The 25,904-nt window shown below is 35.1% G+C and overlaps 2 protein-coding genes across 11 annotated transcripts in view; one reads left to right on the top strand and one right to left on the bottom strand.

Annotated features, from left to right (window-relative positions):
* The first annotated feature begins 7,857 nt into the window (after positions 1–7,857).
* LOC107859146 (CTD small phosphatase-like protein 2) lies at positions 7,858–17,701 on the top strand. 8 transcript variants are annotated; one of them, XM_016704054.2, is made up of 9 exons: positions 7,858–8,005; positions 9,622–9,855; positions 10,039–10,166; positions 10,817–10,916; positions 11,200–11,721; positions 12,023–12,360; positions 13,014–13,158; positions 16,437–16,486; positions 17,452–17,701. In XM_016704054.2, exons 2-8 carry the CDS (start codon positions 9,693–9,695, stop codon positions 16,484–16,486), a joined length of 1,446 nt encoding a protein of 481 aa, XP_016559540.1. In that variant the 5' UTR covers positions 7,858–8,005; positions 9,622–9,692; the 3' UTR covers positions 17,452–17,701. The 8 variants fall into 8 exon arrangements, with proteins under 8 accessions (XP_016559540.1, XP_047262726.1, XP_016559541.1 ...); XM_016704055.2 differs by having other exon boundaries at positions 7,893–8,005; positions 9,619–9,855; XM_047406766.1 differs by having other exon boundaries at positions 7,911–8,014.
* Positions 17,702–19,375: 1,674 nt separating this feature from the next.
* LOC107859145 (pre-mRNA-processing factor 39-2) overlaps positions 19,376–25,904 on the bottom strand; it is a 44,052-nt gene continuing 37,523 nt past the window's right edge. For 2 of the 3 annotated variants that reach the window (XM_016704053.2, XM_047406765.1), the window contains 4 exons: positions 24,617–24,697; positions 24,312–24,461; positions 21,305–23,332; positions 19,376–20,060 (listed from right to left, as the gene is read on the bottom strand). In XM_016704053.2, coding sequence (XP_016559539.2) covers positions 19,842–20,060; positions 21,305–23,332; positions 24,312–24,461; positions 24,617–24,697 — 2,478 coding nt within the window. In that variant the 3' untranslated portion in view covers positions 19,376–19,841. The remainder of the gene's footprint in view (positions 20,061–21,304; positions 23,333–24,311; positions 24,462–24,616; positions 24,698–25,904) is intronic. The other variant, XM_047406764.1, reaches the window with a different exon arrangement.

Raw genomic sequence — 25,904 nt, 5'->3', positions numbered from 1 at the left:
ATCAAAGTAAAAAAGTTATACCAAAATGTTTTTATAAAATTACATAACATATTTGTCTTTACAATTAGATACCATTCCAATAACATTTGTCTGAAGTAAAAAATACTGCTTCCTCCGTTTCATACTAGTTGGCACTCTTGTTAAAAATATTTATTTTATTTTAGTTGTTGAAGTTCTAAAATCAAGAGAAGTTTATTGTGTTTTTTCAATACTACCTCTATCATTAAATGGTTTTTGTAAAGTGTTTTTATTCAAATTTATATTTTCAATGCGTAATCAATAGGGTTACATTAGTAAAATAAAACTCTATTAAATATTTTCTTAAGGGGAGTGTCAAGTCAATAAGGCCAACTAAAACGAAACGAAGAAAATATAATTAAAATATTAATGAATTATTTCATCTGTTGCATGTGGAAGACCATCAACTATTCAAATGTGAGTGTGAATTGAAAAACCAAATCGATCATTTAACATATTGAACTTCTGAACTTGAGTGTGGTGTATCTTTTGATTCTTCAATTCTAAGGTGAAATGGAAGATTAGTAATAAATATCGTAATAATGATGCATAAATTATTTGTGTTTATGTCACTTGATTGTAATTTTTTCATATTTCATAATATTGTAAGAAGTTTAAAAGTCTCTATTATCACTATCGACCTCGATTGTTCTATTTTCTGAAATTTTCTGAATTCTACGTAACTGCCATATCAATTTTGAAAGTTATTTGTTTAATCCTCAATTGGTATTGAAACTGTTGGAGTAATACATCTCTTTAGAAATATAATTGTCACTTAGCCATTATAGTCATATTTCTCTTTACAATTTTTACTTATTGCAGCCTATTATGTTAATTTAAGATTTTTAAATTGAGTAAATACATAATTACCCCATTGATGTTGGACGAGATTTTCAAAAAGACACCTAAACTTCGAATTTGACCTATTATCCCATGATTCTTACTTAATCCGTTGCAAACACATCATTTTGACCCTCTGCGTGTATACACGCGCCACAGGCGCGTGAAAGGGCTCGAATTTGGGCCCAACAATGAAATTATTTGTGTTTATGTCACTTGATTGTAATAAATATCATAATGATGATGCATAAATTATTTGTGTTTATGTCACTTGATTGTAATTTTTTCATATTTCATAATATTGTAAGAAGTTTAAAAGTCTCTATTATCACTATCGACCTCGATTGTTCTATTTTCTGAATTCTACGTAACTACCATATCAATTTTGAAAGTTATTTGTTTAATTCTCAATTGATATTGAAACAGTTAGAGTAATACATCTCTTAAGGAATATAATTGTCACTTCGTCATTGTAGTCATATTTCGCTTTACAATTCTTACTCATAGCAACCTATTATGTTAATTTAAGATTTTTAAATTTGTACTAATATAAATTGTTATTTACTTAGTGTTTCTCTGTGATTAGTCATGTATGGCGAAAAAACATATGGTCTTTATCTTCTCCTCTCCGTCATATCTTTGTTGTACCTTATGATGTTAAGTTAGAATTGTCTTTTTGTCGATAAAGTAATTTGTTGATTTGTCATTTAGATTGCACAATTGAGAAACAACGGACCTAGCTATAATAAGGATATGATAAGAAAGTTCTTAATTCTTTAATGTATATTTTACCATAGATTTTTCGTTAATTTTCAAGAAAGATTAAAATATTTTTATTTTCATTCCTATTGAATTCTCTTTTTCCCATTTAATGTGTTCCTTTACTTATATGAGTTGTTTAATAATAGAACTGGATACCCATATGTTATGTTGTTGCAGTTGCACAATGAATAAAGATTGATAAATTTCTTAGGTACAAAGTTAAAAGGGTAAAAACATCAAGATCTCTAAAGTAATAGATCACGAGTACTTTTGTCTTTTTCCTAATTTCATAAATCAAATCCTAATTAGCTACTTATCTTGGTAATTGATAAAAAAAAACTGATTGAAATTTCATATTTTTTTTCAGCGATATGTTATTTTTTTTAAGAAAAAATTAATTATCATGTGGGATATACGCGTAACATGCGTGCCCATAAACTAGTACATATTATAAGTGTACATGCGCCCTTGGACATTTCTTTTCTTTCTTTAGTATAATAATAGTGTGTAGTGATACTAAAGGGAAAGTTATATTCCTTTTCAAATTTCACGTTCTAGGAACTTTTCCCATGGTTCTCTACCATTCTCTTTGTGCAGCTCTTGACAAGAAAAATTGAAAGGATTGTAAAGCATACGAAAAATATTCCTTCAAGGGGAGACGTTTCATAGTCTTTGATTACTAGAAACTACTAGTTTTATCAAGAATTCTCAAGAACTTGAATTGGAGAATTCTTTCAAAAAGGTAATTTCTTCACCTCATATTTGAATTTGATCATAGAAAATGTTGGGGTGCAGTAAAAGTTGTTAACTATGGTTAATTTGAATCCTTGCACGACTTTTTGAGATGGATTTACAACTAAAATTCGTGAAAGAGATGAAATTTTGGTAAAGTAAAGTTTTAGGAATTTCTATCAGTTGGATGTATTTTATGTTGATTTGTATGAGCTGAAGGAGTTGAAATTTATCCCGGGTTCTTGTTAAGGAATTTGATTAATTTCGGTCATAAGTAAAAATTATCGGAATAAGGTATTAAGTGCACCTACGAGTTACTAATGGACGTATCTGTTATCCTTGTAGCTAGTTATTTACGTATCAGCTAACAGGGACTAGTGGTTGGAAAAAATAAAGACTACACTCCAGCGGGTTGAAAACTTGAGGCTCGAATTATTAACGTAGTTAATAAGGCACTAAGGTATGTAAATCTAAACCTTCTCTCGCCATTAAGGCACCATCCTACGCCATGTACTCCTTCCCATTAATTTTAATATAATTCTCATGAAATACGAAAGTAGAACCTTTGTATATTGGTTTACATATCATTCCTTCACTCTACTATCAAGCCTATAAGTATCTATCTCTCACTATTTGTGTTAATGTTCTATTCTATCTCTCACTATTTGTGTTAATGTTCTATCATACTTTCATATTATTATTAGTTTCTATACTTGAAGCCCTTACACGTTAAAGTAAGTAGTAATAGCATAGCTTCACTTATACATGGTTAGTTAAAAAATCATTATCGTAACTCATGTGTTATAGGCCTTTGGGGCATTATTTGATAAACATTAACGATGGGAGGGTACATAGGTTTGGCTTCACATATCGCTCGACGTGATTCTGTGCACAAGGTCGAGACCAGGCCACTATAGTGAGCCCAATCATTGGGCGTACCCGCCTTTGTGGCGTCATTTGTATTTGAAGTCAACTGAAACATTCTTTATTAGTTTCCCCTGACTCGAGCCAACATATGACATATATGGCCTGCGGACAGACCCTCATAGTGAGCCCCTGGGAGTGGCGTACCTGGATACGATACAGACTACGATTACAGTTACACATATGTTATCATAGCAATGAGTATGAGAGCAACGTATGCTTTATACTTGCCTCAGATCGCCTTCGGAAGGCCATCTTGTGATTATGTGTATGACTTATAGGATAGGAGCATCACCTAGACAAAGTATAAGCCCTAAATTATAATGAATGTTTTTTTTAAACATTGTATAAGATACTAGTAAGGTTCGTACAAAAGTTATCAATTCATATCATATACTCCTATGTGTTACTAATTGGCTCATACGTACTTCACTTTATCATTTGACTTATATGAGCTTCTGTACTTGTTCAGCTGTTATTCTATCTGCTTTCATATCAGTACAAATTTTTTATGTACTGACATCTCGGTCCCACTTTGTTTTATTAATGCAGGCTCAGATTCTCAGGATAACAGACATCCACGTTAGGCTCTATTGTCGTTTTCAACTGATATTTTGGTGAGCTCCATCTCTCCCTGGAGCGGCCTTTGCCTAGTATTCTTTTTGGGTACATGTACAGGTACCTAGTTGGGCATGACAGGCCCTATGCCAACTAGTCACTTGAAGTATCACGTGTCAAGCTGACTAAAGGCTTCATGGACATCATGTAGTATCGTAATGTTCAATTTTGTTAATACAACTCTCTCGCATATGTATATAACTTATATTGAATATCCCGTTCCTTATTATCTCATAACCTTGCGTACATTGTAGAGTGCTTGTAGGGTAAGTGTATGCGGTCTTATTTGTCCTTCTTAATTTGGGACGTGACATTTTTTTTAGAGATAAATCGGATAATTAAGGATAGAAACGGTTATTTTTTGATATAAAATAAATATAAGGAAAGTGCTAAGTTCGTGAGGTAATTGATATTTCTCTTTTTTATCATTTTTAATTTTTTTATGTAAAACGTAAAAGTTTATTACAGAGGAAAAAATAAATTATTTGGACTAGTAATAGTGAAACTTAAAAGGAAATAGGATATAAAAAAGAAAGTGGGGTGGGGGAGGGGACCACAGTGATGTCAACTGAAATCAGTAGCATATTTTCAAAAAGTGGACCACGTAATTATTTGTTACATTTTACTACAATTTTTTTTTAAAAATAATTTATTAGGGATGTGACAAAATACTGTATTTTTTATCGAATTTCGTGTAAAATATAAGAAATTTTTACGTTTTACATATTTTTTTTAGAAAACGGAAAAAATTATTACGTTTTACAAATAAATATGTAAAACGTAATAATTTTTTACGTTTTATAAAAAGTTAACTCCGTTAGTTGACCGTTAAGAAAAAAGTGGAAAACGTAATAAATTATTACGATTAGCCTATTTTGGTAACTTTTTAAATAGGTGGCCTATTTTGGTCACTTTTTTAATTTCTTGGTTTATTTTAGTTTTGAGTTCTTGATATGATAGTCAACTAGCTCGACATTATTGTACCACCATAAGATGTGTTGCATGAGATTGTTCCTTCCTTGATCAAATGTCTCGAGTTAGAATCCTAGGTATAGAGCACTACCCTCGCATGAGCCCCATTCGGTGCGAATCCGGATTAATTAAACTCTAATGCAGATAGCGAACACCGAATAAAAAAACCTAGACGATACTGTGCAAAACTAGTTATGCATTATCAAGAGCTAGATGTAAGTCTTCACTATTTGATTGAGTTAATATTATTTTTGATCTGTGTCAATTTCTTTAACACTTAGGGTGTGTTTTTCTGGTTTTCTTATGTTTGGTTGGCTTATATGTTTTGAAAAATGTTTTTCAAACCAACGTAGGCCCCGTTTGGCCATGGAAATTACTTTTTTGCCGAGTTGGAGTTGGAGTTGGAGTTGAAGATGAAGTTGGAGTTGGAGTTGTGTTTGACCATGAATATAAATTAAAGTTATTTTTGAAATTTTGTGAAAGAAGTAAAAGTGAAAACAAGTAAAACCTGTTTTCACTTTTCCAAATAATTTTTCGGAGTTGGAAAATTCATGGCCAAACGGTGCGTGTTTTCATTTTTTTCACTTAAGTAGAATAATTTTTCGGAAAAAAAGGAAAAAATTTCTATGGCCAAACGACTGCTTATTTTCCTTAAATATAAGGAAAATGACTTTTCTTCAAAAAGTCAGGAAAACATTTTTCAAAACTCTCTTTCAACCTCACTTTCAAGTTGAAATGTTCATACAATTCTCAAAATCATATACCTCGCCCCCAATACCCTATCACCCTACACCACCCCACGCCTACCCCCACCCCCAAAATTTAATTGTTTTAAAAAGTATTTCAAATTTTTTTCTTATCTATCCCATACCCCCACCCTACCCCTATCCCTACCAGCTCCGATCCCCTTCCAAAAACAATATCTATATTTTATTAAAAAATTCAAATTTTTCTCTTACCCCACACATCTACCCCCTTACCAGCCCCTCTCCCATCCCTTCCCCCACCCCACCCCCTCCCACCCCCAACCTCAAAATAAATAAATTTATTTTTAAATTTTTTTCTTCCCCCTTCCCATCACTCCCTTACCCTGGCCCCCAGCTCCTTTTCTCAAAAAAGGATTTATTTTTTAAAAAAGATTCTAAAATGTATTTTTACGCTTTAGCTAAACACTAAAATATATTTTTTGAAAAAAAATAAAATTTCATTCACCAACCAAATACTAGAAAATATTTTTCTTCCACCAACTAAACATAAGAAAACAAGCAAGAAATCAATTTATTTTCCAAGAAAACATTTTCTAGGAAAATATTTTCCATGGAAAACATTTTCCTTCATACCAAACACACCCTTAATTGGTTGAATAATTTTCTTTTTTGCCTAAAAAAAAAAAGTTATAAAAGAATAAACAAGCTTAAATAATATATTCTCGGAGGTGGAACCAACCTAGTAATAGGGGGTTCATCCGAATTTCTTTTTACGAAAAATTATACTATTAATATATGGTTAAAATGATTTTTCTGTATATGTTATAGATGTTGAACCCCCTTCAGTGAATTTTTCTTCTAACTTTGAATTCTCTCAGCAGAAATATTGACTTCGCCTCTGATTATATTCTAGTTCTAGTGAAAATTGAAAATTTAAAATTAAGACTTTTCGGTAAAATTTAAAGTTGTGAGTCATTTAATGAAATGGTTGGTGTTGGGTTGACTATAGTATGAAATTCTATTGATTTGCAAGGAAGTATAATCGTTATTTTGAAAATGTATTTTTTTCCTTTTGTTATAGCGTTGAAATCATAGAAAAGAGGCATAATATACAATTAATTCTACTATGATTATGTTATAAAGATAATTACATTAGTTATTGATCTAAACATTATATAATAAGAAAAAATAGTTATACATTAATTATACACCAGAAAGATATCTATACAATAACTATAAATCAAATATACATTTTCTTACCATATAAACACGTGATTAGAATCGATATTCTACAATTATCAAACTATTAATCTGGTTAATAAAAGTAAATAACTCGTGAAAGTTGATTATAATGAGGTTATCAAAATAAAGTACGATTATTTTGTGTAATAAATTTACATTAGATAGATATCTAAGTGATTACTATTTTTTTTAAAAAACACTTCTCAGTTACTCATATTGTATAATTATATACTAATGTGGTGTCCTGATGAGGTACTCCAAAGTTTTTTTGTTTCCATCCGGTGTTTGGTGCCCGCATTGTAATCCCGACTAATCTAATTCAGATCGCGTATTGCAGGGCCCATTAAGGTGACAGCGCTCCCAACATAGTTTTCTTCATATTCAGGATCGAACCCTCGACCTTTGATTAATGGTGGAACAGTCCATCCACTGCACTACAACCGATGTTAAAATTACAAAGTTAACACTAATACAACATCATCTAACATCAAGAAGACACGAGGACAAATAAAAACTAGTTATCACAGAATTAATTATTCACCCTCAAGTAACAATAAAAATAAGACTATCATCTCGACATAACTAATTTCATATATTTTATCCCAATCAAACATGAAATAAGCTTATCCTAAAATTAATTTTTGAGATTAATTATTCCTTATTTCTCCTTCTAAATGACTCTGTGTTATTAAGTCTATCATATCAAGCTTCAAACTCGACCTTGCATAATAAAAAGTTAAAAACTATCAAAAAGCCAAAAGACATTTTTAAACAAACGAAAAATACTATCATCAAAGAATGTGGTGCAGCGGCTGAGACTGCTCTTTCCTTAACTAGAGATCTCGAGTTTGAGCGCTGGGTATGAAAAAATCTTTAGTACAAAATGCTTTCCCCTAATGAGGCTTTATATGAGCACTGAATGAAAAAAAAAAGGGAAAATACTATAGCCAAATTTGAAACAATGTGAACAAGGAAAAAACATAACCAAAAGAAGTAAAAAAAAGTACTCCTAGTTCACATTCCTTGAAGGTACAACTAGTTACAGCTTATGGTACAAAAACTGGTCATTAAGTATCAGGCGTAGACAATAATACCCCTTTCTCCAATACAAAGAGCAGGCAAAGAGAGAGAAAAGCGCGGGTTTAGAGAGAGAAAGTAAGACAGAGAGAGACGCTTGGTGACTCTACCAGGTAATATATGTATGTATATATAGACAAACCTATAGATACAGAAATTTGTATCTCTACGCCGACTCTCTCTTTGTCTACTTATCATCTGTGAGCTGTTTTTGTTGGTAACTCTACCTATAGTTTTTTGTTGTTTAAATTTGGTAATTTGAGCCGTTTTTGGACTTTGAATTTTGAGGTATGGTTAAATTTATAGGGTTTTTGATCTGTTAATCATTTGTAATTTTAGTTGTTTGATTAGGTGCTATGATATGTGTGATTCGTTATTGAATTGCTGAAAGTTGATTGGAGTTGACTTTTGCGATCTTCTGGGTTTACTTTGTATTATGTTGAGGTTTTGGTTTTCTCTTCTTTTGTGATTTTTTTTACAACTTCATTACTGGTATAGTTTCAATTTTTTCTTAATTAGAAATACAGTTTTGATTTTTAGTTATTTTTTTTGCAAATAATTGTGGAAATATGGAGTATGGAGTAGTTATGTGTGGTATAAAATTCACGATGATTTTCTTTATCACATGTGCAGTATACTGCTTTCATTTTTTTTTATAAAAAAATTTGATTGTTATTTTTTAGTTCTAAGAAATTAGGAGAGTGAGCCTTTGTTATTGCGGATCTTAATTAGAGATGTTTTATCTAGAGTGTATGGGTGATGCGGTGGTTTATAGGATTCTTGATAGGTTTGAATTGCGTTAATTTGAGGGAAGGTTCGGGTTTTCATGAGCTGAGGAGGAAAAATATTTGGAAAAAAGTAGTTCTTTCCACAGTTGTAATCCGTCTTTGGAGGGTTCTGATTAAAAAAAGAGTCTTTATGTGGTCAACATCAAAGGTGGGGAGAAATAGCATCTTATCTTTGTTTTTTGTTGGGAAAGTTTTCATTTTCTGGTAATTTTTTTCAATGTTTAGGGAAATTAAGCTTCTATTTTGGAAGATAATAATAAAGGATGAAGTTTGGGGAGTAAATAGTGATGTAGGAGGTGAAGAGTAAAAAAACATGACTAGAAGAGTTGTGTGAAACAAGTAATTTATCCAGCTGACACAGTATTGATCGATTGAGACAAAAGGATTTTACCTCCGGCATGCCTATGTGGAAGAAGATTTTGTATGTTTGGTGGTGTGAATTGGGTGTTTTCTATTGGCAGATCCAGTTTCTTGGGTTTGTGTGGAGAAAATTTAAAAAGTCAGCAAAAAAAAATTGGTCTTATTATCCATCTTTACATAGGAACTGATCAGAAGGCGTGATTTCACCACTCTTGTAACATTTGTTAAAATTTGGTGGTGCAATATTAGCAAATTGTGGTTAAAAAAAAGTTGTTTCCATGCTTGGATGGGGGAGAACTATTCAGTGCAGAAAATTATCTAGAAAGATGTGCTTGATTTTTGCTTCAGCCAATAGTTGAGTTTTAGGTGTGGGTTATGATAGCAGGAGTTTTCTCTGTTCCTTTATATTAAAGTGATTCTGATTTTTGGTTTGGCAGAGTTCATTTGAGTATGATTTCTGTTGATTATTTCACTACATACAGTTGAGTAAAAACGGAGTGCTATTCATTCTACTTTTCTATATGCTAACCTTCAGATGTGGCCATGAATTCTAAAGTTTTTTCGATCTTCTCTGACAGCAGTCTCTTGTGGCTTGAATCCCTACTGATGCTTTCAGATCAAGATTGTGCTAGATATCCAAAGTACGAATCAAATGCCATCACTAAAAATGAAGACAAATATAGCCACATCCAGTTCGAAAAATGGTCTCCATGTCTGTCCAAAGTCAAGTGTCATATCCAAGAGTTCTCTCTCTCGAACCAGGAGTGTGCAGAATGCAGACGAAGTTGCAGATCTGATTCATAGTACTCAGGATGGTAAGTTGGTTCTATTGTATGGCTCTTAAGAATAAGAATTTTGTGATTTTGATGGTGTGAGTTTGATGCTTTTCTCTTCACCCACGCGCAAGTTTAACAATGGAAGTCTCTGCTCTATCTGACGTTGACATTTCTTTGTACTGCTCATCCTATTTCATTCATCAGTTACTTTAATTTTTGCAGTTCCTATCTACTATAAAGTATATCCAAACCAAGTCGGAAGAAATGGAGATCATGCTAATGATTTGCCAGATGAACTGCTTGAAAAGCAACAGCCACCTATTACTGGTTCTCCAATCCTTGATAAAATGGTAAATACATTGTGGAGTGATAACTATTAGTACCTGATGTTTTAAGTTTCGTGTATAGTAGTCTTAATTTATTTATTCATTTCTTTCAACTATTTGGTGTATTATGGGTAATGATTTTTCCAAATATACATATATTGCTGTCGTGCATCTTCAGCTTGCTCTATAATAAATTTATGTAGTTTCAATTTCACGGGTGAATGGTCATAAATATGTTTTTCATAGACATTATGGAGACACAGAAACTGAATGTTGAAATTCTTAGGAGCAAACAAGGAACCAAAGAAAGGTCTGCATTTAAGCTACTCTCTCCATATCTCTACTTTAGTGGCTGTGTGAAGATAACATTATGTGAAAGGGCTGAGATATGAGTGTCAGGAGAAGTATGACATGTATTCCATCTCAAAAATTGACTTGATTTGTTTTATGAGGGTCAGCTAGAAAGAAATATATAATTCACATAATATAGCTCGCACATTATTACTTCATGAAAATTCACATATTATAGGGCTGGTAGACACTAGGATATATGCTCCCATCTCCCAACAGTTTTACATTTTAGTTTCTATGCCATACTTGTGCCTGCATGCTAAGATTAGACAATTTGATTTTTGCTGTTTGTACTGTACCATCATGTTTTGAAATCAATGCAGGAGTCTTCAGTAGTAACCTCCAAATCAAGTTCAGAGACCATCTTTTCACCTACTTTGGAGCCTGTTGGTGCACACAGTGATTCTGATCCAAGTGATGGAGGTACACCTCCAATTTTGTTGCATTTTTTTGTTGATTGTGGAATTCATAATCAAATTTTATTTCTTCTTCTCTTCGCCCTGAAAAAGATCTTAGGCAAACCAACAGCCTACCCTTAGATTTTGCTTCATTTGATCTTGAAAAGGATGTTATCGAACAACCAGAAGCCCTTCAGGCCTTAGATGATAAGAGCTGAGAAGCACAACTCTTACCCTTTCTCTCTCTTCAAGTTCTTGCAAAAAAAATCATTCTTACATAAACTTATCTTGGTTTTGGTTTCTTACAGCAAGCAATGATTTTTATGTACCCCAATTGGAGACTGAAGATAGTGATAGCAGCAGAAGTTCGTGTGAACTTCAGACATGCAATGTTTCAGACTTCTACATCTCTGATATGATTGTTTCTTGTTTAGCCGTCGAGGGTGAAAACATCTATGATGACAGTTTAACTGACAGATTCTTGTCTGATTACAAGTGTGAAGAGCCAAATATCTTCACTAATGTTGATGAGGAATGCTTGCTGTTGCCTTTTCTTGAAGACACAGCAGTAGCTAGCTATAGTCAAGAGTGCAGAACATCTGGAGAAACTGCCGTTCAGTCGGATGATTCGAGCTTATACATGGCTATTCACCAGCTCAGATCATCTGAACAATCTGATGCTTTCACATATATAGAGTCCGATGACCAAGCAGAATGCTTTGACCCACATAGTTTCATAAGAAATTTGCCAGACATATTAGAGAGGCCAAATATTTTGCCAAAACAATCACGAAGATGCAAATCAATCACCCTAGTACTTGACTTAGATGGTGAGATTCTACTTGGGTACTCCAATTTTACTTCTCATTATAGTTTTGCTGCAATTTATTGTTACACTACAAATGATGCAATGTGTAGCTTGGCTTAAAAACAATCTTTGCAGTACCTGAAGGCTAGTTAGAAGTAGGAATGATGGCACCAGAAATAATATTGTTTCCGTAAAGTAGAAAGATTCTTTTACAGCAGGGTGTACCCTGGTACATTCTTGTACAGCACTTATATTTTACAGTGTATAACACATGGTTCCAACAAGATGGTCTAATATCATGTGTATTCATTTCATGTCTTCAGAGACACTTGTTCATTCTACTCTGGAGCACTGTGATGACGCAGACTTCACATTTCGGGTTTTCTTCAGCATGAAAGAACACATTGTCTATGTGAAACAGAGGCCTCACCTCCAGATATTCTTGGAGAGAGTCGCAGAGATGTTTGAAATTGTAATTTTTACCGCTAGTCAGAGCATATATGCAAAGCAACTGTTGGATATTCTGGATCCAGATGGAAAGATTATTTCAAGGCGCGCATATCGTGAATCATGCATCTTCTCTGATGGAAGTTATACCAAGGATTTAACAGTATTAGGTGTTGATCTGGCAAAAGTTGTAATTGTAGATAATTCTCCACAGGTAATCTACTTGCATCTTGAATTTGATGATAAACCTAATATTATACGCTTATCCTATTATTTGGGAGTATGCTTTATTCATGTTAATATGTTTGCTTTAAGTCCTATGCTTTCGAGGAGTCTTTTACCCCTGTTAGATAATCCTATGCCACTAGAAATCTAGAGAATGTCAAGTACTTTCCATACTTTCCATTTTTATGTCATATAATGTTGGCCTGAGAAGATTATAAATGGAGAAACATGGTCAATGAGGATCTATATAGCCAACCCTGATTTGGAACTGAGGTGCAGTAGTAGTAGTAGTTGCTGGGTTGGTAGAACCCTTTTCTTTATTTTGGTTATGGGTGGTAAGGGGGAGTGGACTGGTGACTTCAAGTGACTGGCATTCCTGTGCAATCTGTAAAATAGATGCATTACATGTATTAGGCATTGCGCTACTCTAGTTTTCTGTAGGAAGAATTCAAAATTGTTTGTTAAAAAAATGTATTCTTTATGTTTGTGAGTTCCTTTCAAGTTTGATGTGCTTAGTTGGAAATTGGAGAAAAACTTGTGGGACTTGAACAACAACATAGCAATATGCAGAGTGCTTATTTGAGCATGAAGTAAGGCTGTTGTTTTATGTAACTGAATAGTAATTTTCCATCTTGATTTCAGGTTTTCAGATTGCAAGTGAATAATGGGATTCCTATTAAGAGTTGGTTTGATGACCCTTCAGACTCTGCACTAATTTCTTTACTTCCATTCCTAGAGAAACTGGCTGAGGCTGATGATGTCCGACCTATCATTGCTAAGAAATTTGGTAACCAGGAATAAGAGGCCCTTGTTTTTTCCTAGTAGTTCCTCTAACGATCCCTCCTCTCTTCTCATTTAAACAGGATTATCCTTCATTTACATGCTCATTGTTCTATCCTCATTGAGCCTTGATATAATTGGGTGTGCTATAAGAATACTAGTCCTTTTCTGGCTGAGTCAGTTTTTATGCGCATTTCTTTCTTGATTCCACCCTTTTGACAACCTTCTTCAGTTTATTATCTAATTTGTTGTCGCATATAGTTGCAAAAGGTTCTCCTTGTGCAATGTACAGTTATATTTGCCTAGTTATTTACAAGCTTGTGTATATGAATTGATCCATTGTGCAATAAATTGTGATTTCATGTTTCGTCATCATAGCATAAAGCTGTTCGTTGGATTAAACCACCTGTTCATTGTATAGCTTTTGTACAATCTCATGTACTTATCAATTTTGCAAAAACATAGGCTTCCGATTGAATACTAATTGGTGAAAAACGTCAGGGTTGGCAATAGAAATAGATTTAGAAGCTATTTGGGTCATCATTACCCTTTGAAGACCACCAACCTTTAGAAGTTAAAAATTGAACAGCATGGACATGCAAGCACTTGCTTGTTTCTTCATGTAGACTTGTACTGGTTGTTTTGATCTCCTTTTATTTCAGAAAGTTACTTGTTATATGTGCTAGAAATATCCATCAAACTCGTCTCAAAGCCCAAGCATTAAAACTTAGTTCTGGAGGTTACTACCTAATCATTTTGCCTTTAGATGAAAGATACCACTTGTGTAAGATTGGCTGCCTCTACTATTCATCAGGAAAAGAAAATAGTTTTCTGAAGTTCAGTCATTAAGTTAAGAAGTTGATCTGTTAAAATGTTGAGAAGTTCTGGCTAACATTTCTCCCAGAGATTTGATTGCTTTGGAGTTGAAAATAATAATGGTATTGTTCCACCAGTTATTTACCTCAGAGAAACCAATTTTAGCAATTCATACCAATTTTAGCAATTCATACTACTAAGGGCTAATTAGAGCTGTATCATCAGAATGCTTTGAATATCGGTTGATTGCCTGCCTTAGTCGCTGATACATGCTGAACAACATTAGAATGCCAGTTAACTCTAATTTGTACCAATGTAGAGAGTAGAGACTAGATATATGTGCAAGGGTCGTGAAGTTTCCAATTTCTAACAGGTTAATTTCTTTATCTCTACTTTTAACTCTTTCTCTGTAACTACTTCTTGCATGGTGTAATAATTGTCTGTCTTCTAAAAAATCCCTCTGCTTTTAAAGGATCCCAAACAAAACAAAAAGAAAAACGAAAAGAAAGCTCAAGATGATGCCTTATCAGAAAAGAAAACGCTGAACGATAAAAGTAAACATAACTCCGAGCAACATAGTCATCTTCTTGGTTTAGTGAAATTGAAAGCGAAAAAACATTCTGTTCAAGTTTAGTATACCATCATTTTTTATGAACTCTCTCCTTTTCCATGCTTGGTTAACAGTTTTTTGTGATTTGAACATCATGCTGTTGCTTAGTGCTTTGGTTTTGATTTCATGTTAGTGAATCTTGGTAAGCTATGCTTCTGCATTTATTTTGCTTGAAGATCTCCCAAAAAAAAAATAATGCTATTCAAGGATCTTCAATTATTGCTAGTTCGAAAAAACAAATTCATACAACTGTTTTCATACTTGATATGATGAATACCTAGAATATCCTATGGAAATTTAATTTTTGGTGAGGTGATGTTTGGCCCATCCAGTTCAATTTAGTTCAGATAATTTTGAAGAACAGTTAGGTTGGTATTACTGCAACAACTTTAAGTTGTAATTGTGTCACTTTGCTAATAAAGTTTACGACTCATTGTACTGGAAGCAGACTATCATTCTTTTGGATTATTCCAATAATGAATGCTCATCAAGATGCTTGAGCTAAAGCACTGGATCATTAGCGATTAGCCTTTCCTAAAATTGGAGTTCTCCGTAAATTTAGGTCATTAAACTTCAAAGAGAATGGTACTTTCTGCCTTTTTTGTGGCTCATTCTGTATATAGTAGTTTGGGTAGATGGAATATCGTGCAAAAGGATTGCAGTTTGACTAGGAGTTACGCGGAGTTCATGACTTCGTACATGCAGCTTGTGATACTAACCATGATTGAGCTCTTTAGAAGTGGAATAAGAATTAGCCTTGTGAAAGATGATGCAGTGCATCATTGTATGCCAAGAGTGTAGTTCTGACAATTTATTAGCTATATAACTGCAGGATGTTCCTTGGGATTCCTGCTTCCCATTCTTTCAGTATTCTCACCTATTCAATTCATGACATTATTGACTTGCGATCTGTCAAAATGATTTCATAACAACAAAGAAAAGCCTCTTTCAATGTCAGTCTTGTCTCCCGGTATAGTAGTCCATCGGGTGTAGGATGTTCTTTATTTGCAACACATGCTTTTACAGAAGCATCATAAAAGGCTTCTTGAAGTGCTTAATTCCAGAGTGTAATTAAACCTTCAAGCATGGTTGTCACAGGATGCATGATCTGTTGAATAATTTGAGAGGATTAGCTGTAACCTGAATCGTTAAGAATCTCTTAGTGAGTTGTACCTCAGACTTTGTACATGAATGGAATTTCTTATATTATTACTGGTGTAGTGACATTAAGCAATTGACTTTCTATTTGAGGCAACTTCTCCTGAGTCATGCTTGAAGGAACCAATTTAATCCGGTTGAAGATGGCATCAGTTACACCTTTAGAGGAGTCGGTTATATAAGTCATCTAAAAGTCCATGCTACTTAGGCTTACCTCAAGAGCCAAATGCAGTTTTCAGAGTATTCCTTATAGTTCGTCAATCTGCCAAACCTGTTCTTCATTCGGGTTGAGGACCGCTTATGTTTTGCGAAATCCACAGACGAGTTGAAATGATTGTATATAGTTTCCCCCTTGGTTTAGTCCACGTGTTATTTCAACTGAACATGATACTTAATATTGACAATAGGGTTCGATTTCCGGTATTGAATAGTTTAGGCAAGTTCTTCTGCAAGAATGGGTGTTTTCTAGGTGGTGACAAGGTAAGGTGGTTGTGGAAGATGCAAACGCTCTAGATTGATGCCTCTGGTGATACAGAGGTTCGGGATTAGACTTCCAATTGGATATTTTCCAGTCGAACTCTCTGCAGATACTGAGAAGTTCTCATGATTTCACGGTCCAGCTTACATGATATATTTTGTCGTTGATATCTGTGCTTGTAAAAATTTCATTACCCTTTCCAATCTGAATCTGTTATCTGCAGGTCATATGGAGATAACTATTGTTTTGGCCACCAAGTGGACTAATCCTTAGGTATGCAGTATTGATTTGTTTAATGTTTTCTCAGGGTCATTACGAGAAAAACTAACTGCCTTTTGTTTTCTTTTGTTTTGTGTAAAACTAACTACTGCTGACTATATCAGGTTTTCCTTTCCAAAATCAGGTTGTTTTCTCTTGTTTTCTTTTTTCCTTCGTTATTGAAGTATCAGGATGAACTCAAAACTGTAAGATATTTTCCTAGGGCTGGTATGTAATTAGAGATGTTACATCTTATCCCTTTTTGTATAGTATGTCCCTGCAGTATAACTCACCTGTTGTTGTCCTGTCCCTTTTTTTGTTTGTCATAGTCTTTGGCGCTCTTTTAACTTCTTGGCATGACGAGTATTCATCCGAGGAAACTGTAAAAGAGAGCCTTCTCTTTCTTTCCGTTTTTTCCTTCTTTGTGCTCATTTTTTTTTTAAAAAAACAAGAGAAGTGTATGTTAATATTACCCTTCTCATCCTTATGTAAAGAGGATTAATGAGTTTGTTAGCATCACCTGTGTATGCATTAATTGGACTGCTTGCTTATTAACAGCGAACTTGATTTTGATGTAGTAGTCATTGTTGTATTACTTACTCTGCTCAATATTTTGTGTGCTCGACACATACCGAAGAAGGTGCACTTAACTAATTATCACTTAAACACCATGACTTCTCCCTGGAAGTAATCACTGTTCATATGATCTAGTTATCTGGTTGGTACTCTGTTTGGGGATGGTCTGTCAGTACCGACTCTTTTCTTCAGATTAATTCTTGTCTCATACAGTTTTGTTTCAACTTGTTAACATCTAGGGACTAATCTTACTGAATCACTAACCCTTTAATTTGTCATCTTCTCCTTTAAGGATCTTCTGCACCGTTCGACATTTGCCTCACTGTATTTAGTATAGTTGGTAAAATAGCCCAACATTCTTATTAAGATTATTCGAAGTGTGATTGCTGCTATTGCACTTTCAGGCTTCTTGCGCAAGGTATATAACAGTGCGTTATTGCTAACATTCATGGAAATAAAAAAGGTGCTTGTTCTCTGCGGTTGTCATTAGAAGAATATGAGTGTTGATATGTGAATAAACAGTTTGTGTAAGCAAGTATGAGAGATGTATTAATTTGGTATTTGAATTGGCATGTAAGTTGAAGATGATGTGTTCACGGGAACGTTCTTTCATAAGAAATATTAACAGGAAAAGAGGGAAAACAGTTCTAACTAGGCCAAGAAGAAAGCTATTTTCAGGTTGAATTTATTATGAATATCGGTATTCCTAAGACCTCTATGGAGGTAATTGAAGTACTAGGATATCGTAAGGAGTGCTCTTTTAACTTTTCTCTCCGTTTGACAAATCCTTTAAAAAGTTCTATCTTAATTTGAACAAGACTGTAGAGAGGAACGTTTGCTCATTAGGTATAAGTTATAGTTGTAAATTGTAATGTGCGTCTAGCTTAATTTTCTCTTGAGGGAGAGTTTTGGGATAGTTCAATGAGTTCCAATGATTGGAGATAGCATAATTTCTTGTCTATTAGGCATCGACTGTCCAATTATATAGATCGAGTTACTTTATTTGTAACTTAAAGCATGATCAAAATGAATCACACTCTTTACATTAATTTATCTGCACATGTTTTCAATTAAAAAAGGTTCATCCTTTTATTTTGTGAATTATACGAACTCTGTAAATACAAAAAATAAAATAAAATTGTGAACAATTGACAATAAAAGCAACTTTTGCTAATGCATCAGAATTCGTGATCAATTTAAAACAATGTAATATTCTCCATTCACAATTTCACAATTATGAACGATTGAGCAATACATTTCATACAAAAGAGAACTTGTGGTCAATTGAATGGATTCACTATCTGACTTGTTGAAATATTCTGAATTTTCTATCTTATATTATCAGCAAAGTTTACTTATGCCCACAACGTTAATCCAATAGGCAACAAAAGTTGTCGGATTCTTTTTGAAGCGGAAGCCATTTCTAAAAAGAATTTGTTAAGCGCAAACGCCATTCCTTTAATTCACTCACTTTTATATCTCATTAGAGGGTTTTCAAGTCCATAACTTATAATCAAGCACCTGCTATACCAATTTAGAACACCATCATTACTCTAGTAAGTAAAATAGCTAAATTCATTAATATCATGTTGCAAGAAAAGCTTATTTCATAGCTTAGCACATAATGTTTTAAGTTCTAAATAAAGCCAATCATTAACGTAGAAGCCTTTTTCCTTAAAAGAGTGTCGAAGGCCTTTATACACATCATATGTGCTTATGTTGCACCTACAAAGGACTAACTGATGAATGTGGCAAATAATTAGTGGCAGAGAGTGTTTACGTGAGTAAAAGTCAATTAACTATGATTGAGTGATCTAATGTAGTAAAAATACGTATTGATTGATCACAGTTAATGGTAGACGTGTATGTACAAACACATGTATTACCCTGGTGAATCTAGCATCTCTATGGCTTTCTTTTCCCAGTACTGCTTGCTTCTCAAGCCTTCGCGTGCCGTTCTTCACATGGGTAAAATCCAAAGCTAGCTACATTTACGGTTATGAGGAAATGGCACAGAACCAACAACAGCGCCAACAACATACTAATTGTAATTCCACAAGTGGAGTCTGAGAAGGATAGTGTGTATACAAATATAATCCCTACCTTGGGGTAGAAAAGCTATTCCAATATTATCGTCTCAAAAGAAAATTCTTTGAAGCAGAATTACAAGAAAATATGACTGCAAAAAGCAAAATCAGGCAGAAAACCACTCTGCTAAAATAACACTAGTAACACATTGTGTGTTACAATAAGCTTTAATCCCAAGCAAGTTAAATCAACTCGGAATTCTCACTGTCTAATAATTATGTATCTTGACAAAAAAAATAATTTGCTCATGCCGGTAACTCATTAAGCAAACTGCATCTGATTACAAGCTAATGCTGATTTTGACTAAGAAAGCTACAACTACTTAAGTTTGACAAGTTGGATTATGACCTATTCAATTCACTGGTGACCAAACCAAACCCTACTTGACTAAACTTTGATCAAATTATCATGTTAAATTAGCTGAAAATGCTTTAGATTGTCCAAACATAATCCAGCTCTCTCATTTAACAACCATAATATTAGAAAGTGAGAGGTACGTTAGACTATTGAGTAGATACATTTGAGGTCCCAGAACAACCTAAAAATACACGAGATACAGAGAAGTAACAACCTCTACTGATTTGATTTTGGAATCTTTTCCTTTCTGTGACTCTACTTTGGGTTTGAGGGCTAAAGAGAACTCGGTTTACAAATACCTACACAAAATTCTTCAGCAAGAGTTAACTAGGGCATGCATACTCCAAATTTACTTATCTTGGGAAGAATTTTTCCTCGAAAATGAAGAAGTTTTTGATGCCGATGTACCCGTACTATGTGAAGGTGAGACTCCATGAGCAGGGGGCCGTCTATAAGGGGATACGGAATATCTAGCTTTTTCTGCTGAATGTGGTTGCCTTGCAATTTCTGGTGATTCTGATTCAGGAGCAGGAGTTCCTGAAGAATGTTGCTCCACAACCTGTTGACCCTGTGCATCATAACATGTTAATCTCTATTGCCAGATGACGGAGTCAATATCACATGCACATAAGTTTATACACGACAAAAGACTGATATAGACTATTATCCGTTTAAGTCGAACATCAAAAAATGTAACTAGTTGGAAGTCTAAACATCCAGCAATCCCTAAGCACTTAGAAGACATTGAGAGAAATCAATGCTTGCAGCAGACTGTTCGTTCAATATTATTTAGCCACTCACATCTTCACTCTCTTCCTTTATCTATTTCGAGATGGTGTTCATATCCTATTTTTGGGTGACGTGAACAAAAATTTTATCTACTGTATATGCCAGGCAGGCGCAAAGATGCACAAAAGGACGATGCTCCTTTGCCCACATAGGGGGTCCAAATAGCACATCAGACTATTCATATCATTTACACTAATCATCCTATTTCACAATGCCGAAAGTATGAACACCCTTACTTAGTACTGTGTCAGCCTCAAACTGAAAGACATGAGAACATCTATAACTACATCCTTCCAACACTGTAACACCTCGCAAGTACGTGCTAAGCTTGAACCATTCGATGTATGTCATTTGATCTGACCCGGAAACTTTTGGTGGTTCTCAAGTGTTTGGGGGACCTATTTGTTATACCCCATAACTTTAAGCTAAGGTAGGAGTTGTTAACCATCGACGAAATGGTGTCAAACCAGAGAATAAGGCCATAAATGGGTAATTATATCAAGGAACCTATATATAACGACATTTGAAATGTTACACAGAAGTTAGATGCTGAGCGGAGCCTTAAAACAAAAGTTCAATTTGAAGGTTGCATCACGACAAATTATTCTGATGATTTCACACATGGTCTGACTTTAAACGAACATATCTCCCAATGTATGAAGAGTAACGTGTGCATTATCTATCAAATTAAAGGTCTCTGAGTCTAGTTTCCAATGCATCAAACTGTTCGTCATTTGGATTTTTCAACAAGGAGCTATGGGTCGCAAGGAAGTGAAAATAGAAGAAATTGTCATTCATTGATAAACAATGTACAAAGGTTATCCTTACATAGAAATCTTAAGCTACCCATAATATGGTAGGTAATAAATTTGTATGCTAATAAAGTGACTAAATATTCTATAATTAAATTCTAAATATCCTCCGGTATCCAATAGAATATTCAATATTGATTTTCATCTTTCATCTTTTTATGGGGAAACACCATCATTAGATAGTAATTCAATAAGATAAGCAAGAAGGAACCTGATGGGTTTGATTGTATTCCTCATCAGTTAGCTGCTCCAGATGATGATATTGCTGCTGTTGTAGGTGAGAGTACTGCTGTAATTGGAGATGTCCCTGTTGTTGCCATTGTTGTTGTTGTTGCATGCTCTGATATCCTTGTTGCTGTACTTGGTACTGGTGCAAGAGTAGTTGATAAGTATGTTGTTGCATCTGGTATGCAAGTTCTTGAGACTGACGATATTGCTCTTGCTGCTGCTCCTGTGTTTGCTGGCCTTCCTGTGCTTTCATCTGTTGTGCTTGCTGTTGAAACTGCTGGTGCCATAGTTGCTGTGCCTGCGGTAAATATTGTAGCTGGTGCAGAAGATATTGCTGCTGTGAATATTGTAACGACTGAATTTGCTGGAAATATTGTTGCTGTTGCAGTAGAGGTGTATGCTGCTGACTCTGTTGCTGTTGTTGCTGCTGAATAAGCTGCTGGTGCTGATACAACTGTTGACTTGGATGTAGATGCATCTGTTGCTGTTGTATACTAGTGTAGGGCTGTTGCATTTGCAGCTGATGCTGCTGATACTGCCAGTGCAAAAGATGCTGCTGCTGGTAATGGTGTTGTGATGTTTGATTCAGTGCTTCCTGGTGGTGTAAGGGCCCAAGTTGCTGGCTACTCTGCCCAGAATGTTGAGGTGTATTTGGTTGAGAAAAAGAAGCACGTGAAGAAGACCTTTGAGGGGGGTTTTCTGATAGGGAAATGTCTTGTGATGTTTGATTTAATGCTTCTTGATGGGGATTCGGCCCAATTTGCGGGCTATTGTGCACAGAATGTTGAGCTGTACTTGGTTGAGAATTAGAAACCGGTGAGGAAGACGCCTGGAGATGGTTTCCAGACATGGAGATTTTCTGTGGCGTATTATTCATTCTCCAGCATTTGTTACTCCGCATATTCTCCTGAGAGGTACCTGATTGACACTGCACAGTAGACTTATCCAGGACCTGTTGGATCTGCGAATCACCCCGAGAATCAAGCAAGTGCAGTTCTTGTGAAGCAGCTCGTTGTGGTTTCTGTTGCTGATCATATCCTGCAGGTTGATTGAGCACCTGTGAACTCCTGCTTTCAGGAACTGGGGCTGTATCAATTACTTGCAGTGAACTTTTAACAGTAACAGGACCTGAATGTGTTTGTGCTGATTTGGAATACAGACATGTTGATGGAGATGAACAACTAGCTGGTCCATCTCCATTATTTACAGGATCTTGTGGTCTGCCAGTGTGTGATACGGGAATTTCCTCACCACTTTCAGGATCATCCGAATGCATGGTGACGAAGTTCTGGGAATCCCTTTCCCCAGAAACCAAGGAAAGATTCTCCAAAGAAACCGGCACTGGTGGCTGTTCAAGCTCAACATCCTGATCTCGATTGACAATTTCTGAACTTGGGTGTTTTTGTGAGGCTTCTAAATCAGAAAGGAGCCTCGGGGGTTCTTTAAAGTCCAAAACTGGCCCAGGAGACTTGGATGCATCTTCTCCAGGTTGGGGTATGGAATCATAAGAGAAGTCCATTGATCCAGGCAAATCTTCTCTCCTCTGCTGTGATGGACCATGACTTAGTTCCATTGGCGTCGATGAATCATCCTTTGATTGAACAACAGGGTCAAAAGACAACTCATTTTTCCCAGAGCCATTTCCACTGGATAGATCTTCCATTCTGGGAGATGACTGTCCTTGTTTACCAGTCGTATCTTTGCCATTGACCACAGCTAAAGACAGCTCTGCAGAAAGCTGATCTGGTAGCTTCCCATCTTTAAGAGGCAGTAAATGTGCCTGCTCTCCTTCGGTCAGCTGGATCATATGGCCAGAGCTTGGTCCTTTTGATGGCTGATTAACTAGTACATAGGAGATGTTTTTCCTTTGTTCAGTAAAGCTGTTCAGTGAACTCTGCCCAGTACCTATGTGTTTCAATGAGGTATTGGTTCTTATGAACTGAGGAAACAGTTTAATGTGACGACTCCATGCCTTTCTGATCTCAGAGATAGATCCACAAAGATCAACCAACTGTTGTAACCATAAATGATGATTATCAGAGACAGGTGAAAGTGGATTTTACACATCCAAAACACAGATACTAAAACTTGGTAAATAGTATAATCAAAAAAGGTAACTTCACTTTATAGAAACCTAGGGCCAGATTCAGACATTCAGTAGGTACAAGATAATGAGGAATTGTGAAAAAAAAACAAGGTAACATTTTGCTTCAAGTATGGTGCAGTTTTAGTTTTTCTTTTGGGTATTACACTGGGTATATTGATGTTGTTGTATGGTGCAGTTTTCGTAAGGGTTGGCATATCTCCAAGAAAACTGAATCAGAAGTGTCAAGTAAACTAGTTATTTATTTAAAATTGTTCCGTGTAGGCAGGTTGTATTCACACTTTTCGCTAGTTAAAGGTGGACGTGGTTAGTTTAGAACCATTAAATTATTGCATTACAATTCGGCAATAAACTCATTGTTGAAACTGAGACCATTCCAAATACATTTTGTACTTTCAGATGAGATCTGAAGTAGAAAATCATTATACCCAACAGAAAAATCAACTTATAATGTATGCATACAAAGTGTATCTTTTTAAAAACTCAGTTTCAAAGTTCTCTCATTCATTTTAGTACAAGTACGGCTTGGTTAGGTGGTGATACAATCGCCTTCCACCTCGGCTAGTTTATAACGTGCACAGCAGTGATCAGCTCACTTCCAAACCATTGTTAGTTATCCCAACATGTTCACTAGTTAAATTCTTATGAAATAGATACTTGGTTTATGAGTATGTCATACTCCGTCATTTCTTTCAGATTTTCATTTCATTATTTGATTGACCCAGCAGCATCAGCAAACAGATAATCACACATGAAGCTAAGAAATATTGAACGTTTTTCCACTTAGATAAAAAGAGTTCCCCTCATCGCTTCCCTTCCACTGCCAAAATGGAGAATGAGAAAAGAAAACAATGTAGAACTGAATCATTTAGAAGGCGGCTCTGACCTCCAAAAATAATATAGATATACTTTCTCGATCTTTTATATCCAAATCTTTGGATACGTCTGACACAGGAGAGATTGCATTAGCTATGACAGAGTCTACTATGCTCAATTGCTTAGTTCCTTCATGAGCCATTGCAAATCTTATCAATTCCTGCAGAAGTAGAATATATTCATTATCGAGAGAAGGTGAAAATATACCCCTCAACTTTACGATTTGGGGCGGATATACCCCTTGTTGAAAAAGTGGTGCATATATACCCTCACTGATTACTAAATGGTGCATATTTACCCTTTTCGTTAACATACCTCATAAAGAAGTCTGCAACCAGGGAAACGCTGTATTCCATCAATTATTACATCTCTTGCAGCCTCCACACTAGCAGTGATCTGGCACCAACGAAAGGTAATTATCAGATTCTATCCAAGAAACGAGAAGGACCCATAGAAAGAGCTATTACAATTAACTGTATTTAACTGCAGCATGAAATGGCTTACAAAGAAAAGACCTCGTACCAAACATGTCTCATTTTTCTATGAAGTAGAATATCATTACGCCAAATAACATGTCTGACCCAACTTTACTAAGCTAGATATTAAGTGACGATGCTTTCCTGTGATTATGTCAGAGCAAGAATCTGCTATCTACACCAAGGACATGACTCTTGATTGGAGGGAGTGGAGCTCAAGAATTAGGTATAAGGCTAGTAGGTGATGATACAAACCAAATGGCCATCTATGCTTTTGAAGACATCATTGGAGGCCAATGCACAGGACCCGTTTTGAGCATGACATAAAGCAAACCCATGTGTGGAAAATTGCGTGGGGGCTTACCTTTGATGCCAACCCGAGTCCACTAGTGTTGAAGCATGACCCCTTGTTTTTGGAGCATTGAAGATGCACCCTTCATTAAGGATATTTTGGGGATTACACTTGTTGGAAAGACACTCCATAACCACTCCTTTCATTAAGGATATTTTGGTCATTTTGCTATGTAATAAGCTAGCCTATAAATAGTCTTCTATTAGGTCATTTGCTCTTGAGTTGATTATTGATATTTGAAAGACTTCTTCTTCTCTCTTTGAGAGTGTAGTTTAGGGCTTGGAAAAGCCAAGTAGTACAGGGCTTGGAAAAACCATTATTGATCCTTGCTTAGAAACGGTGGTTGTAAGGCGGAGTTGATTCCTTTAGCGGTCACTGTAAGAGTTTGGTGTTGTTACTGCGAGTCTTAGGGGTCTTATCGTTTGATACACGGTTTGATTCCTATTTCTTGTAATCTCGTATGTCAAGCTATCTATCTTACTTTATTGCATTTGTTTGTTATCTTGTTTCTCTTAGTCTTCATCTCTTTAGGTCATTCTCTTATCATTTAGTATCAGAGCAAGGTTTGATTTTATTCCAATAAAATCAATCTTGGTATGGCTATCTAGAAAATCAACAAAAAAGAAGTGTCAAATCTGAAAATTGCAAAAAAAAAGTTGTTATCCCATTTTATCCCTAGGCCAAAATTTTAGGTCCTAGATTTTTGTGTCTTTTGGTGTTTCTAGTGTTAGATTCTTGTTCCCTAACACTATTAGAGTCTAGAAATTGAAAATCA

This window comes from Capsicum annuum, chromosome 2 (genome assembly GCF_002878395.1).
Source record: "Capsicum annuum cultivar UCD-10X-F1 chromosome 2, UCD10Xv1.1, whole genome shotgun sequence".
In the NCBI taxonomy this organism is placed as follows: Eukaryota; Viridiplantae; Streptophyta; class Magnoliopsida; order Solanales; family Solanaceae; genus Capsicum; species Capsicum annuum.
Note: the sequence above shows the minus strand (reverse complement) of the source record. Positions and strands in the feature narration are given on the sequence as shown.

Bases quoted from the DNA above. Each gene is read 5' to 3' on its own strand.
- LOC107859146 (XM_016704054.2), top strand. From the start codon at position 9,693: ATGCCATCACTAAAAATGAAGACAAATATAGCCACATCCAGTTCGAAA. The intron at 9,856-10,038 runs GTAAGTTGGTTC...TAATTTTTGCAG, and splicing joins GATTCATAGTACTCAGGATG to TTCCTATCTACTATAAAGTA. The intron at 13,159-16,436 runs GTAACCAGGAAT...TGTTATCTGCAG, and splicing joins TATCATTGCTAAGAAATTTG to GTCATATGGAGATAACTATT.